Source organism: Diadema antillarum, unplaced genomic scaffold (assembly GCF_040938485.1).
Source record: "Diadema antillarum isolate AM-2024a unplaced genomic scaffold, OU_Dant_1.0 seq00000105_RagTag, whole genome shotgun sequence".
Taxonomy (NCBI): domain Eukaryota; kingdom Metazoa; phylum Echinodermata; class Echinoidea; order Diadematoida; family Diadematidae; genus Diadema; species Diadema antillarum.
This window is the reverse complement of record NW_027271191.1, coordinates 823,740-839,190: the sequence shown is the minus strand read 5'-3', so window position 1 is coordinate 839,190 and position 15,451 is coordinate 823,740. Positions and strand designations below refer to the sequence as shown.

Genomic DNA, 15,451 nt, shown 5'->3' with positions numbered 1-15,451 from the left:
TTCAAAGGCACAAAATAAAGGATACAACAATGAACTTTATTTCGGAATATCAATATAATTTCCTGTCATTCTTTGCACATAGCACTGTCTTAATACTCGTGGATTATCATAAGTATACATGTACATCTTTAAGTTAAGTTGAAGATTACACAGACGACTCGATCTAATTTCGATGACGCCTCAACATACCATGGACTCTAAGACCCCGTTTACAGTGCGGGGCTGGGCCGAACCGCGGCCGAGCCCAACCTCAATTGCGAGGCCGAGCCTCGCAATTTTGTCCGTTTACACTGCCGCGCTCGGCCGCGCTTTTGATTCAAACCTTTCAATATCTTGTCGGAGTGGCGCTCTGATTGTAAACAAACGCAATTTGGTATTGTCTAATTTTCAGACACTTTGCCTACTGAATTCCGTGGCGACGAAGTCGCCACGGCCTTTGGTGATGGAAAAAAACTTTGCAGGACAAAACCACCTTAAATTATACTAGTTTTCGACGTTGAGGGGGTTAACACCCTGAATAGCGAAATAGTACAGGCAGAGGGTTTGAAAGCCAGACTAAAATTGGCCGCGCATTTGGCCCAGTTTGCGTTTACACTGAGAAAAGGCCGGGCTCGGCCGCGGCCGAGCCGCGGCCGAGACCACCTCCAGAGCGAGGCCAAATGCGAGGCCAATTTTGGCCTCGCATTTGGCCTTTTGCACGTTTACACTTAAGCGGGGCTGGGCCGAGCCGCGGCCGAGCCTCGCACTGTAAACGTGGTCTAATCGTCTGCCTCTACTCTGAAGAGTGCAGCTTGAATTTGGTGTGGCCAAGGAGGTTTAAGAGAATGGAGTCACAACCAATAATACACAAATCGCCACACAGAATCGGTCTATAGATGTTTCGATGCCGCCACTCGAAAATATAGATGCATGTGCCAAACTGGAGCTGCCGCGCAGATAAGAAAACAAGACTCGCGTCTCACTGCATAATCACCAGCCACTTTCTTGGGCAGATATCATGTCTTTGTGGTGGTAATTACTTTTCGCTATCCCCACTTATAAAAAGATGGGTGATAATTACAATGGTAAAGACACGGGATGCGCGAATAGAAAATGCCCCAAAAATGGTGAAATAAAAATGAAAATTACTCGACTGGGCATGCCGGACACTATTCTGATACAATATTATATCAATAAAGATTTATACTTGAAGATTGTTCTATTTCAGTTTTATTTGTGATAAGTGGAAAAGTGATAAAACCGGCTTTCCAGGATGGTACACTTTCTCTTGATAAAGCTCTGATTATATACACTTTTGCACAAATTTGTGGACGGGATTGACTTTTGTTTATAATTATGCTCTATCATTTAGAGAGATTTAATTTGATTTAATAGATAAACAAGCAAATTACATAGCCAATATTAATATGTTAGCGTTCAAAATAAACCCTTAGACTGCTCAGCATTACGGCGGCATTAAACACCAATCATCAAAGGCACAAAATGCACCTGTGGAATTCTTTTGTACATCAATAGAAAACTGACGACTATTTTGAATAATCACAGCCAGTTGGAACTCAAACTCTTTAAGCTCCTTGGTGTGGCATTGCACTGAAGATTGTTTGTTTGGTTGGTTTTTTACCAGCTGAAAAAGGAAGTAAAAATGTGAAAATAATATATTGATGTGGACAAGTCTTTATGAATGTAAATTATAGGCATGGCCAACAAGTCCTAACAACCGATTGAAGCCATATCGAGAATACGGTCATGTACTACATTATTTGGGTGTAGTGTAATACAAGCCATAGCAATATTCGCAGTGTTTTATTTTGCTATGCGTTCCCCTCATTTGTCTTTATACAGAAATAATCTCCATCACTAATCTGTGCACTCTTCTTATTTTCCTCACACACACACATCTCTCTCTCTCTCTCTCTGCACATGCACTCACAACAGACACACACACACACAAAAAAACCTCACACCTGCCAAGTTATCATATCAGAACTTGGTATCGTGTGTTTCAGCATTAACGGTGCACACTGCGTCCTTGTGAAGGTTGGGTGGCACGCTATGAGAAGCCTCCTTCTCAATTCCGTGATCAGTATTTTTGTTTATGGCTTTTGATTCAGAGCTCATCAGTAGGTCTCCAGTAACTGGAATTCCATCACCATTCTCGACCTCACGCTGTGTTACCTCCTTACAATCTTCATTCAGAGTCGGATCTTTCTCCTCTTCTCCATCATTTTCTTTTCCTTCCACCTCAATTTTCAGCTCTTTGTCAGTGTCCCCATCTGTCTCCTTTGTAACAGTTGCACCGGATTTAATGTTCTCTTCTGAGGCTACTGCATCCGTTGTCATGGTGACAACTACAAAGTCGTCATTCAAATTGACACGGGCATCCTTCTCCCCGGTAGTACCGGACACATTGCCATTCTCTTCTGCATGGTGGTCTTTCTCCTCCGGTGGTGATGTCATTATCACAACCGGCACTTTTGGCGCATACACGAACAAACTAGGATCGGGTTCATCGTGGGTGCTGCTATACACGTTTGAGTTGCCGTGGCTTTCCGATTCCGACTTCAGCTGTCACAGTGAAACGATAAGAGAGACAACGTGTGGCGAAAACTGTTAGAGCAACGTCTTATCATGCTGACTGTGGAAGTTGACACTTTATATCAACGATACCTCTTATGATTATTTTCACGTTAAAGGCAGTCAAAATATGAAATGGCATTTTTATCAACTCAAAATCGTGCTCTAATTCCAACAAGGGTCACTTACTTTGAACGACTTTAATCATCCGTCTCCCTCTGTTCAAATGTATTTGTAAGATCGCAACTAATGATCCATATTTTAACAAACATGTCGAAAAAAGAAACCAGAGAGAATCGAACCTGTCATCTACTGCTTTCCAGGTAGCGACAGGCTGTCCCTGGCAGCCGTAGAGAGGGAGACAACTGATTAAAATCTAATTGTCTTTCATAGCACAATGTCACCTTAAATAATCTTTTGATTTCATGCAATAAGTCTTGTCCACCTTCGACTACTTAACATAACAATGTCGGAATTTCGGAGCTTGGGTATTTGTTCCACGTTCATACTGTCCCTAGCGAAGTGCGGCAATGCATGGATACCCGTAAAAATAATCGTAAGATCTTGCGAAAGTCGATGATTCAGGCCAGGTAGAAATAAGGTAAAATCAATTCAAAAATGTACAAGCTTACGTTGGATGTGGTGGAATAGACCTTATTGCCACCGCTGTTGCACTCATACACGCCTGTGTCATCCCTCTCCTCGGTCTTCTTCCAACATGGCTGACAGCTGCAGTTGAGGCTGAAGAGGCAGCAGACGATGATAACGATGGCGAAACCGACAGCTATGCCCGCGATGGCTCCGGGGGATAGATCCCCTACTGTTACTTAATTCAGCAAGGGAAGATAATAAATGACTGTGATTAATATGTATGATCAAATATATGCAGTGAGCCATATCATATATTAAAGAGACATTAAGATAGCTCCACAGACGTATATTGGTTTGTTTCATTTGCACATGATTAATACTGAACGAAATATATCATTCAGAGGGGTGAGGTTCAGATGTGATTGAAGAAACTCACACCTGAACCTGCACCCATCTGAATAATATCTATCTTTCGTTTAATATGCCTTGTCCGCCTTGGATTACTTAACATAACACTGTCGGAATTACTGAGCTTGGGTAACGGTTTCTTCAATGTTCATCGTGTCACTGCCGGCAACCAGGGACAGCCTAGTGATAGTATCGCTGTCAGGAAAGCAGTACATGACAGGTTCGAGTCCCACTGGTTCCTTCTTTTTCCGACATGTTTGTTAACTTACAGAACAGCAGTTGCGATCTTAACAAATTTTGTAGAGGGAGACAAATTTAACACACATGATTAATACTATCAAGAAAAAATGTTGGAAAATGATTCCCTCTCCGCCTCAAGGCAGTTCACTATTGATCGAAGGGTCTTTAACCCTAAAAAGACTGGGGGGGGGGGGGGGGCCTAAAAGGCCCCCCCTCGACATTTCGCGCGATTACTCAGCAACACGCAATGCTCTCGCCGCGATGCTCTATGACTTTTTTCTTTCGAGTTTCCCGCACATTTTGACACCAAATTTGTGACGCCCGGGGGTACGGTTCTGAAGTTACATGACTTTTTGTACATGCACGTGAGACCGAAAATGGCTCAAAAATGTGATTTTGTGTACAAAGTCAATACAAATTGAGTTTTATCACATGGTTCATATATATATGCTTATTTTTACTCTCAATGGCTAAAATCAATTTGTTTTAGAAGTATTATGCTTCAAAAAGGGTCTGCCACAAATTTTGCTAAAAAAAACAACAAAAACAAAAGGTCGAAAAAACAAGGAAATACATAAGAAATTCATAAAACAATAAAATAAATAAGAAATTAATTTTGATACCGAATTTTTTTTCAAGTACATTTGCTAAGAATGCTACAAAGAATATCTAGACCAAAAATGAGCACTTTTAGAGCTTCATTTACTGATTTAGATAAAAAAGTCTGATTTCTCGCATAAATTAGCATAATTAATCAAAATAAAATAAAAGAAGACTATTTTGGAAAAATTCAAATATACGATCTTGTAGATTACATCGCACACTACCATTGTGCAAATTTCCGCGGCGATCGCGAGATCCACGGCCGAGATCTTAAGGGGGGCCCCTTTAGGCCCCCCAGTCTTTCGAGCTACCAAAATAGCCCAGTCTTTTTAGGGTTAAAAGTGATCTGCATCTTCACTGTAATTGTTATTATTACCGGAATTACTACATGCCAATTATTATTATCATCTTTTAAATGAAGTTGATAATGATATCTGAAAACCGGTATGCGAATACATTATTTGGTTTCCTAAAGTAGCACGATTCATAATTTAATTTGGCACTAGGCCGCATGTGTGATTCGTCTTTATGATAAAAAACACGGTGTACATTGAAGTTATTGTCAACAAGGACACACTATCCATTTCTATACTAAGTATTTAAACATTTTTGATGGTTCACATCAAAATTTTATAACGTATTACATCATATTTTCCATGAACACTGAAAAAATTGCATGTATGACAGGCAGTGAAAATGGCAACGTCAAGAAGGCAAAAATTTGGAAAGAAAGACGCAAAAATGAGAGACTGCTGAAAAAAAAAGAGCCAAAATAAATAAATTGAGCCTTGATAGCCAGAAAGAAAGAAAAAAGAACACACATGCCTCTCAATGTGCTCATAACGATATTCCTGTTGATGAAACACAGACGTGTATATCAGGTTCTCCAGTGTCTTAATAGCTTCTGTATCTTGTATTATAATATTCTGTGCCGGATAAACTTCATCCTCTAATGTCATTTTTGAGGGTGAATCTCCTCTTTATTATAATATTCATTACCATAATTGCCTCGGATTATTATTATGTTTTACGTTTTCTTTCCTTTTCTTTTATTCATTATTATCATTTATTATTATTATCATTATTATTATTATTATTATCTTTTTTCTTTTCTTTTTTTTTTTTTTGGGGGGGGGGGGGGGGGGGCTTCTCGATGTGAAAACTTGGCAAATCAAATCTGATACCGGCATCACAAAAAGACTTATCACGATAGGATGCCATGGGATCGCTATATGAAGATAAGATATGCATAGCAAATGGGCTATTACATAACAAGTCAAATTAGACTCAGGCTTGTTGTAATCACAGTTTTATCCTTTAAATACCTGGCGTTGTATCGCATTCAACAGTCGCCTGCATATCATTGGGACAGGATGTGGTGCTCAAGACGGAACCATTGCAAGCGCTGACTGATGTTTCCGAACCACTGCATGACAAACTCCCTAAGAAAGCCATTGAAATGTTAGAAACAGATGTCAAGTTTAGATCGAAGCGCAAGGATCCAGCCGGGTGGCCGATTTGGCGGCAAATCACGTCAGCTTCAGGTTCCCCAATACCGCCGTCGCCGTTGTCGCACACAGCACCCCATCTTTTCTCGTTTTCTCGGTATACCTCAACTCGACCTTCGGCAGGATTAGGGCTACCGACCAGTCGTAGGTCGAAATCTGTAAAAACAAAGACGAAAAAGTGTAGTTAATGAAGGTCCATGAAATAACGCAGGTGACCTAACATGCGTCTGTTTGTTGCAATGATGATACGAAAACTTTAGATCTTGCGCAAGAGACAACCAATACATCAAGAATCAAAAGCAATGAAACAAGAGACCGGGGGTTTCGCACTCACCTGAGTATCTAGGGACATTTAAAACTTGGGGGTGAGGCAGTTTTGAGAGCTTCTATGGGGGCATGGTGTCCATATATCACATGAATATTATATCACACTGGTAAAAAACCTGGCAAGTACACACCACCGTATTTTAAATATGTGATAATGCAGATAAAAGAAAAACAAATGAAATAAATGTAAAAAATTACCCCATTCGATCCCGTCGAACCCCTGCATTTACAATAAATGACCTTGAAAGTGCACACTTCTATGTATTTACTCAGAGTATTTCAAGTTTGAAACAACTTTTTCGATTTTCATCAATCCATTTATCTTATGAAATAGGGGGTTCTGAGGTCCTTTACATTGTCACCCTTGTGATAACGCACTGGGTTTGGTGACAAATTTGACCAGGTATCTTCAGAAGAAGAAAACGCGTTGCCCCCCCCCCCCCCCCCCCCCCCAGTGGGGCTTCAAGCTAACTTGTGCCACGCAAATGAAAATATTACACACTGTGATGTAAGACCAGTGAAATAAATTTTAACTTTGTCGTTTTTGTCGCAAACCGTTCCCTTTTGCAAGAACGCTTTTAATCGTTTTTTTTTTAATATAAATTAATTCAAAGCACAACAAAGCTAGCATTGTAGCAAGAAAATTTTCTAGACGCCATATCACTCTCATTATTGTCCAACCAAAACTAGGAAGAAGAAAGATCTCAGTCGGATAGGCCTATCAATTTCCTTCCTGGTTACTGAAGGGGGGGGGGGGGGTGTGAATCGTGAATCACGGACTGACGGAAGCTAAGTGTATTGTCATGTCTCCGTCGTCGTTTTGGTACTTCCTCTTAATTTATGTTTATTTGTCTTCTATTCGATGTACAAGTTATGTGATCATATTTTTACGGTATTTGTATAAGCATTGTCTGATTTGGGGTTTGCAAGTGTTCAACCCACATATTCTAAATCTGTCTGTCTATGATTTATCTCACACCACATAAAATCAAAATGTGCCTTTTGCGAAAGGACTGGTAAACTTTGTGGCAAAAGAAAGTGACTAAGCAGGGAGAGAAGCTCCTATAATATAGCTCCGACGATACATATCTCTCGTGGCATATTGCGCTCGATAAAATAAATTAATGTCCTCTTTCCCAGGGGCATCATTTTTTTTAAAATCTTTAGCGTATGTTTGTGTGTGTGTGTGTGTGGGGGGGGGGGGGTCAAGGGTAGTGCTCATAGTTGGGTCAAGATTCAATGGTTGCATATTTCCCCCTCCTTTTCCGGACGGGAGGGGGGGGGGGGTGGGGAACCATTTTCCCTTGGCCCACCCATAAGCACTCCCAGCACATTACCGGGAGGAACCCAATGCTATCCATTCCATTGTTCGATGTATGCCTTGTTCCCATTGCCATGTGAATTGTCATAAACCCATCTGCTGTTTTCTTCAACATGTGACTTTGCTGGTCAGTTACCCATGACTTACTCTTTTTGCATCACCAGGCTTCTCTATAGTAACATTAGGTTTTCATCATATTTTTCAATGAACGCTTATCTGTGCTCCATTATAGTCACCAATATTATACTGTTAAGTATATATGACGTTTATTTTCATATCAGGATATGTTGCATTCAGGCGAATGCTTCATCTAAAGTTCGTACTTAGTAAATTAATGAAACAGAATAACATTGAAAATAGAATTGAAACATGTTAAACTCTGATAAATTGACGTTTTTATTATGTTGAAAATCTTCGTGGGTACATAAAATAATGAGATTTTTATAGGCTCTTCGTTGGATCAAACCAAAGTTCTTGTAAGTTTTATGACTTTATGATAAAATGCCCTATTGGGGATAAAAAAGGACGTTAATGCCCCCATCAGCCTCCCTTGGTGAACATCGATAACAAGAGATAAAAAAAGAATAAAATTAGAATATTGTGCCTATCTCACATCGTTAGTTTGAAAAGATCAAGCAACTATATACACAGACATGGGATTGGGAACGCTTTGTAGTCTTTGTTTCTCCTAATCACATGTTAATGGGGGGGGGGGGGTGGAGCTGGTTGGACCACACCATCAATAAACAAAGATAAAAAGTAATCATAACAATTGCAATACTATAATAATAATAATAAGCTTATGTATAACGCATTACTATTATTAAACCGGTCAATGCGCATATATCATGGCCAAGCTCGTCGCACGGTCTCAAAGGACAAAAGAATGTAGAGACTATTTTTTATTAAGATTCTTTTTGGGAATTAACACTGAGGCCGATGAGCACATAGGGGTTGGGTGGTTTGTCTCACTGCTCCGAGTCCATGTATCAGGCCAGGGCACTTCGATAATTCCTTGTGTCTACAATGTGCAAAATATGAGCTACGGTTTAATATCTGCAGATAAGATGACGAAACGTACAATTACATCGACATTTGCTATTATCGTTTCTATGTATCCATTATGTATACACCGTGAATTCGCTATACGTGCATGTGGACGGTGGAATGTGCGAGTGTGTGGGTGGAGTGATTATTCTGGGCCTCAATTCCTTACTGACCTGGCCTGTGGTCGACCAAGAGGAAGGAAAATCATCCCTCCCTCCCACGCACCCTCCCCCGCCCCCGCCCCGACCGACCCTCCCCTATATTAAATACAAACTATATAACTTGAAATCGTTTCACTGACCTACACAACAATATGAATGCTATCACTGCACGAACAGTATAATATTCGACCTTTCGTATATACCTTCCTGTGCGACTCATTCAGAAAATTCCAAGCGAAATATATCGTTTATACCCACGTCTATTCGCTATACATAATTTTATTTATGACTTTGTTTCATAAATCTCTAATTCTTTTTTTTTAAAACAAGTAACTGAATGTATCACACTTACCATTCTGTCCATTGCACGGAATCCCTTGTATGACCAAAGTCGCAACTATCAAGAATAGATTCGACATTGCGTAGCAAATCTTAGGAAAACTCGACAGATTTTTGATTAGGAAGTACAGTATATCACGCTTTTTTGTTGCGTTGGCCGCATACCAAATCACTCAATGAACTTGGTATATTAAATGGACGGGAAAGTGGCAGTGCAGTGCGTCGGCATGTTTTTCGTGGCGACACTTCCTTCTTGAGAATAACAAAGCGCGAACCGTGTACAAAAACTGTGGATTATACTGCATTCAGTCTTGCTTTACTCGCGTATCACCTTCAGCAGTCACATCCACAATTGGAGGGAGTAGCAACGTTGACTTACAGGTCGCGGTATATAGCTTTGTAGATCACGGTTATCTTGTACTCCTTGTACTCTCTCAAAACATTATCTCGATTAAATACTGACATTGTCCATGTCTCCACAAAATAGCACCAGCCAGGTATCGTCTATGCAGCAGGCATACGACGCCACGGCATTCCGTAGCGGCGGAGGGTGAGTCGCTGTGCTTTGCGACTGCCACAAACAAAATACCTGTACTGCACAGGTTGGCTGCGCAGGATACTGGTGCAGCTAGGTCACACACCATGTTCTGTGGTGCATGTGCATTTGCACTGTGTATAACTGTAATGCCTACAAAGGCAGATAGAGGGCGCGCCTCTACCACTGGAGCCAGAGCCTTCTGAAGGCTCTGAGTGGAGCCAGAGCCAGCCGGAGCCATTTACAGTATATACCTTCTAGAAGAGGGCAGCCGCACTCTGACTGAAGCTATAGAGTCTATAACCACAAGGCCTTCACTACCGAATTAGGAAGACCAAGGAGGTTTTATACATGGAGTTTCAACTGGCTGAATTTATTCAAACAGTTGTCAGATTTCTATTGATGTACAAAAGAATTCCACAGGTGCACGTGTGCCTTTGATGATCGATGTTCGACGCCGCAGTCTTGCTGAACAATCTGAAGATTCATTTTGAACGTTATCATAATGTTGGTCATATTTTGCTTATTCAATTATTAAATGAAACGAAATTTCACCTACTGATAAAGCATGTAAAACAAAAGTCAATTTCGTCCAGAAATTTGCGCAAAAGTGTAAAGCAGAGCTGTATCATGTGAAAATATTTAAAACTGCCATCCTGGAAAGCTGGTTTTGTCGCTTTTCCACTTAATTTCCTCAAATGAAACTAATATGGAATAATCTTCAAGTACAATTCTGTATTAATGAATATAATTTATCAGATTAGTGCCCGGGTATGCCCAATCGAGTAATTTTCATCTTTATTTCAGCATTTTTTGCGCAATTTCTATTTGCGCATCTTCGTGTCTGTACCACCTACCTTTTATGAAGGGATAGCGAAAAGTAATGACCATCACAAAGACATATCTTCCTTTGAAAGTAGCTAGTGATTATGCAATGAGACACGAGTCAATAATGTGTTCGTATATCTGCGCGGCAGATCCTGTTTGGCACATGCTTCGAATATTTTTGAGCGGCGGCTTCGAAAAAAGGGGCGATCGCTGCATTTCATAGTACAATTAATGTCCTATTTGGTACATATGTTCCTCGGTACAATTGGAAATTTTTCATCTAAAGAGACAATCTGTATCTATGCAAATAAGCCTTGATTTGCATGATTTATGCAAAATACGTATATTTTTTTTAAAATGTATGTGCATCCAGCAAAAATACATAATTTGGTAGAAGTATTAACAATATTATTCCTGCAAAAAATTGATTTCATAGCTATGTAAATAAACATAAAATTTGTATAATTATGCAAGTTATGGAAATTGATTTGTAAACCATGAAAACCCCCTTATATCTCATCCTATAGATAGATATTACCCATTAGAAACACTCTATGAAACAAAATGAGAAAATAATTTTGATAATTGAACCATCATTACCAGTTAATTTACATAATGGATTACTAAAGAAAGTAAAGTAAAACTTTATTTTTAAAGATTTTCTTACAGTCTAAGAACTGCATAAAAACTACCAAAGTAGTATGCATATCTTTTAGTCAAAAGGAAATGTTTTGTAATAAAAAAACACTATTTCTCTATGCAAATACAATCTAATTAGCATATTGGGCATAATCAAAATACCCGAATATACCAGAAGTCAATGGTCAAGGTCGACTTAATTAAGAAATTGTATCAGTTTACGCGATAACTCAAGATTGGATTAAGCAAATTTCCCCAATCTTGGTCCAAAGATGACGTACGATGGGGCGATTAACTAAGCAGGTTTTTGAGTGAAATCGGCAAGAGGTGAAAGGTCAAAAAGTTCAAGGTCAATGCTAAAAATTTCATTATTTCCCTCATATCTATGCAATGTCTGAAGGCATTTTCTTGAAACTTCGTGACTGCATACACGTACTACCAAAACATGATTCTCCACAGAGTTTCAGGTCAAGAGGTCAAAGGTCAAAGGTCAGGTGAAAATGTTAAAATTTCACTTTTTTCTTGGAGTCCATTTCTCGCAAATTGTTCAAGGTATCTTCATAGAACATGGTATTGGTAGGTATTTTCAAGGGAATTTAGAGGTCATTCGTCAAAGGTCAAGGAGCAAAGATCAAGGTCGATTTGGACCCTCATAATTTCACTATTTCCCTCATATTTATGCAATGGTTGCAGGATTTTTCTTTAAACTTAATATATACATGTATTACCTAATGGAGATTCTTTGGGAAATTTCCTGCCAAAAAGTCAAAGCTTTAATGAAAGTGCTATATTTCACTTTTTCTTGTGAATCAAGGTATCATGAAACTAAATACATATTTGTGCGTATTCTACCTTGTTAATCATCGACAATATATTAAGCCTTCCCCTCTCAAGTTTTTTTGTTTCCTCTTGATAAGTAGGAAGAACATGGAATTCAGTGACATAGTATAGTCATCACCGTCATTGCATTTGATATATGGGTCGCATGAAAGTTAATTTTGATGCACACATGTATAACCTCTGACATTCTTACCTTTTACATTTTTACCTGTGTATTTCTTTTTAAATTTTAACCTCTGACATCTTTACACAAAGCTAGTTAACACAATTATTTTTGGAAAAAGCTTCAAGATCATGTAGGCCATGATCATCGTTACAGTTATTAGCTGGTATGTGGTGGAATATAACATTCTTTGGATCGCCAGGGAGTTACATTATCCCAAGGGAAGACAATCACGACCAGGGAGAATATTATCTTTACGATCCTCACAAATAGTAGCATGTGACGATCTGTCCACAAATCACATCCTAGTTATTGTAAATGCCATATCTAATATACTCTTTTATGGCTATGAATATGATTAATTTTCTGCTTTGATTTGTTGTTGAAATTGACTGATTTTAAGTCAGAGACTAAGATTATTTGACTTAAAGTATAACACCTTCTATATTGTTCACATGACAATTTTTTGCATGAATTATTGCCTTATCACAATGTTATTGTGTACAAATTTACCAGCACAGTTTCCATGCCATAGCAGCTCGTAGTATGCTGAGGGAACTTTTTTTTTTTACAGAAAAAATGTGTGCAGATGCCATTGCATCCACATTGTTTGCAAACGCTTATAATCAGTTTGATGTAAAAAGCCTTTTATTTGCTTGGTTGCCTACAAAATACAATGAAAATCAGAATTCACACTTTCACTAAGATAGTGTTTTTCTCTTTTTTTTTTCCTTATTTTTTTTTGCAATGATTTTGTAACCATGACCTCAGTTGTGTACTGTTTGCAAGGGGAAAAAATCCTTCTGTAAGCAATATTGTTCCGCTTTGCATGTATCAGTACTGTTGCAATGTAGGCCCTACTGTTATATTTGCATAATCATATTTTAAGAGTGTCACTATCGATTGCTATTTGTCCCACCCTGCAAAACATTTATGCAATTAGGGAAAATTGATTGTAAAAATTATTTCAAAGATCAATATGATTCGAAATTTTACGTCTTGTATACTTCTTTACTATGCATAAAATGTGTAAATTAATCAAATAATATGGAAACAATTTAAGCAACTGAAGACTGTTGTTACAAGATTATGGTCTTATTCTATTAGCTTTTAAGATATCAAATTCAAAGCGATCAAAGACATTGCCATGTGATTGCTTGTTGTTGGTTCTGATTATCTATGCACAGGTTTTGCATATTATGCAAATAACAGGTTGTTTGCATAGAGAGAGTTTGTCTCTTTAGATGAATCATTTGCTTTTGATCCAAGGAACATCCATCCCATGTTTAAACTTTGTACTACAAGATCCAGTGCTCAATGGATTAGAAATTCTTTCAAAAATGAAGATTTTTGCACAATAACTTGCATAATTACGCTAATTCTACGTTTATTTATATAGTTATGAACTCAATTTTTGCAGGAATAGTTTCAACATACTCTTTAGAATACTTCTACCAAATTAGGTATTTCTGCTGGATGCACATATATTTCTGTATGTATTTTGCATAAATTATGCAAATTAAGGCTCATTTGCATAGATACAGATTGCCTCTTTAGATGAAAAATGTTCAATTGCCCTATATAGGGAACATCTGTGCCAAGTAGGGCATTTGTACTAAAAAATGCAGCGTTTACCCCCTTAGCAAGTCTACTAAAGTGGCTGGTGATCATGCAATGAGACGCGAGTCAATTGTCTTCGCATCTGAGCGGCAGATCCAGTTTGACACATACTTCAAATATTTTTGAGTGGCGGCTTCGAGCATGTGATCAAAGCGAATAAGACTGTTGTGACTCCATTTCTCGAACCTCCTTGGAAAGACGGAGGCTGTGTGAATTTTACGTGTTCCCCACAAAACGCTATAATAGTAACAACACAAAAGCTTCACAAAAGATATAAAGTGCATATTGACCGTCAATCATGGCATTCGTAACTCGGAGCTGAAAAGTGGACGGGGGGGGGGGGGGGGGGTAGGACGGGAGGTGGATGTTGCAACACCCATGCTAAAACTCGCTTATCTCCGAGGCCTTAATGCTACAGTCACACACGGCCGGGTCACAAAACGGATTTGATCCGGGTGAAAATGAGCCGGATTAGTCCCGGAATGGAGGGTAATTTATGCTATTACAGTCACACACGGCCGGATTTCGAACCGGGTCCATTAGGCTGCGTTCACATAGAAGTATACTATTCGGGTATTCGGGGCTCGTTTTCGAGGGCACGCGAATAGCTTGAATCGAACGATAGGATTTCCTCACACCGGTTCACATAAGAGGGCACTATTCGAAAGTACCGAATAGCTGCGAAAAGTATAGCAAAGTGGGAATCGAGCTTGTTCGATATTCTTGCAGCGTATACCGTCTCTCGTTTATGAAATAATGACAATTATGGTCTGGATTTGCCCTTTAGCAAAAATAAGCATGTAGACTGACATTCTGATGCAGTTTAGAATTTGTTAATAAGATTTGCTGGGATGTAGGAGGAAGAAATCCTCACTGCATGGGATGGTGAGTTGACGGTGCGGGTGATGGTGTACTCGGTGCCCGAATAGCGAATAGCGAATAGCGAATACTTCTATGTGAACGCAACCTTAGGAGTTAAAACCGTGTCGACCTGGTTCGAGCCCTAGAGACCCGTATTGACCCGTATCGAACTGTATAAAATCCGCTTTAAATCCTTAACTGAATTCTTTTTCGACTCCGGTCGACCCGTACGTGTCAACCCGCTTCGACCCGTATACCGTACCTGGCAGTAAACCTTGTCATCATTGGTTGCATGAAGGTTATGCGGTTTACGGCAATACATCATAAATGTGCTTTTGATGATATTTGCCCCTACGTCATATGGGAAATTACACATTCAAGGTTTATAAAGCTTCTCAAAGGGACACTTTTGAAAATCATGCCCTTTGGGGTTTTAAAAAAATGAATAAATCTGGCAGTATCGATCAGTTCTTCATAAGATGAATACATAGATGCAGGCAGTAATCCTTGATTATGGGGGTGTCATCATCACCTCATTGCCTACAGAGTACAGTACTTTAAAAGACTTTGTTTTGTCAAACAGACTAACTTTATGAATTTTGACCTGTTTCAGTGGTAGCCAAAACAAAGAAATACATTAAAATAACACAGTCATTCAAAGTTGTGTGATACTGATGACTGCTATGTACGAAGATCTAGTACCACAACAACATAATAAGAAAACAAATTGTATCCAAGCAGAGTGGGGGGGGGGGGGTAGAGGAGAGGGGTAGAGGGGTGGGGGTAGGAAGGAGAAGGGGGGAGGGAGGAAGAGATCTGACATAATAGATCAACATAAACCAGCAG

General features: G+C 39.2%; 1 protein-coding gene across 2 annotated transcripts; it reads right to left on the bottom strand.

Moving 5' to 3' along the window:
- Window positions 1-1,903: 1,903 nt before the first annotated feature.
- Window positions 1,904-9,658, bottom strand: LOC139726942 (uncharacterized). 2 transcript variants are annotated; one of them, XM_071637929.1, is made up of 4 exons: window positions 9,133-9,658; window positions 5,742-6,080; window positions 3,207-3,400; window positions 1,904-2,565 (listed from the first exon to the last, which is right to left on the bottom strand). In XM_071637929.1, exons 1-4 carry the CDS (start codon window positions 9,197-9,199, stop codon window positions 1,981-1,983), a joined length of 1,185 nt encoding a protein of 394 aa, XP_071494030.1. In that variant the 5' UTR covers window positions 9,200-9,658; the 3' UTR covers window positions 1,904-1,980. The 2 variants fall into 2 exon arrangements, with proteins under 2 accessions (XP_071494030.1, XP_071494031.1); XM_071637930.1 differs by having other exon boundaries at window positions 3,207-3,394.
- Window positions 9,659-15,451: the final 5,793 nt, after the last annotated feature.

What these genes read in the sequence shown, in the direction of transcription:
- LOC139726942 (XM_071637929.1), bottom strand. Translation starts at nt 9,199, where the DNA reads ATGTCGAATCTATTCTTGATAGTTGCGACTTTGGTCATACAAGGGATT. An exon ending in TCCGTGCAATGGACAGAATG is followed by an intron (nt 6,081 to 9,132) that starts GTAAGTGTGATA and finishes TTGTTTTTACAG; the next exon opens with ATTTCGACCTACGACTGGTC. An exon ending in TGAATGCGATACAACGCCAG is followed by an intron (nt 3,401 to 5,741) that starts GTATTTAAAGGA and finishes TGCTGAATTAAG; the next exon opens with TAACAGTAGGGGATCTATCC.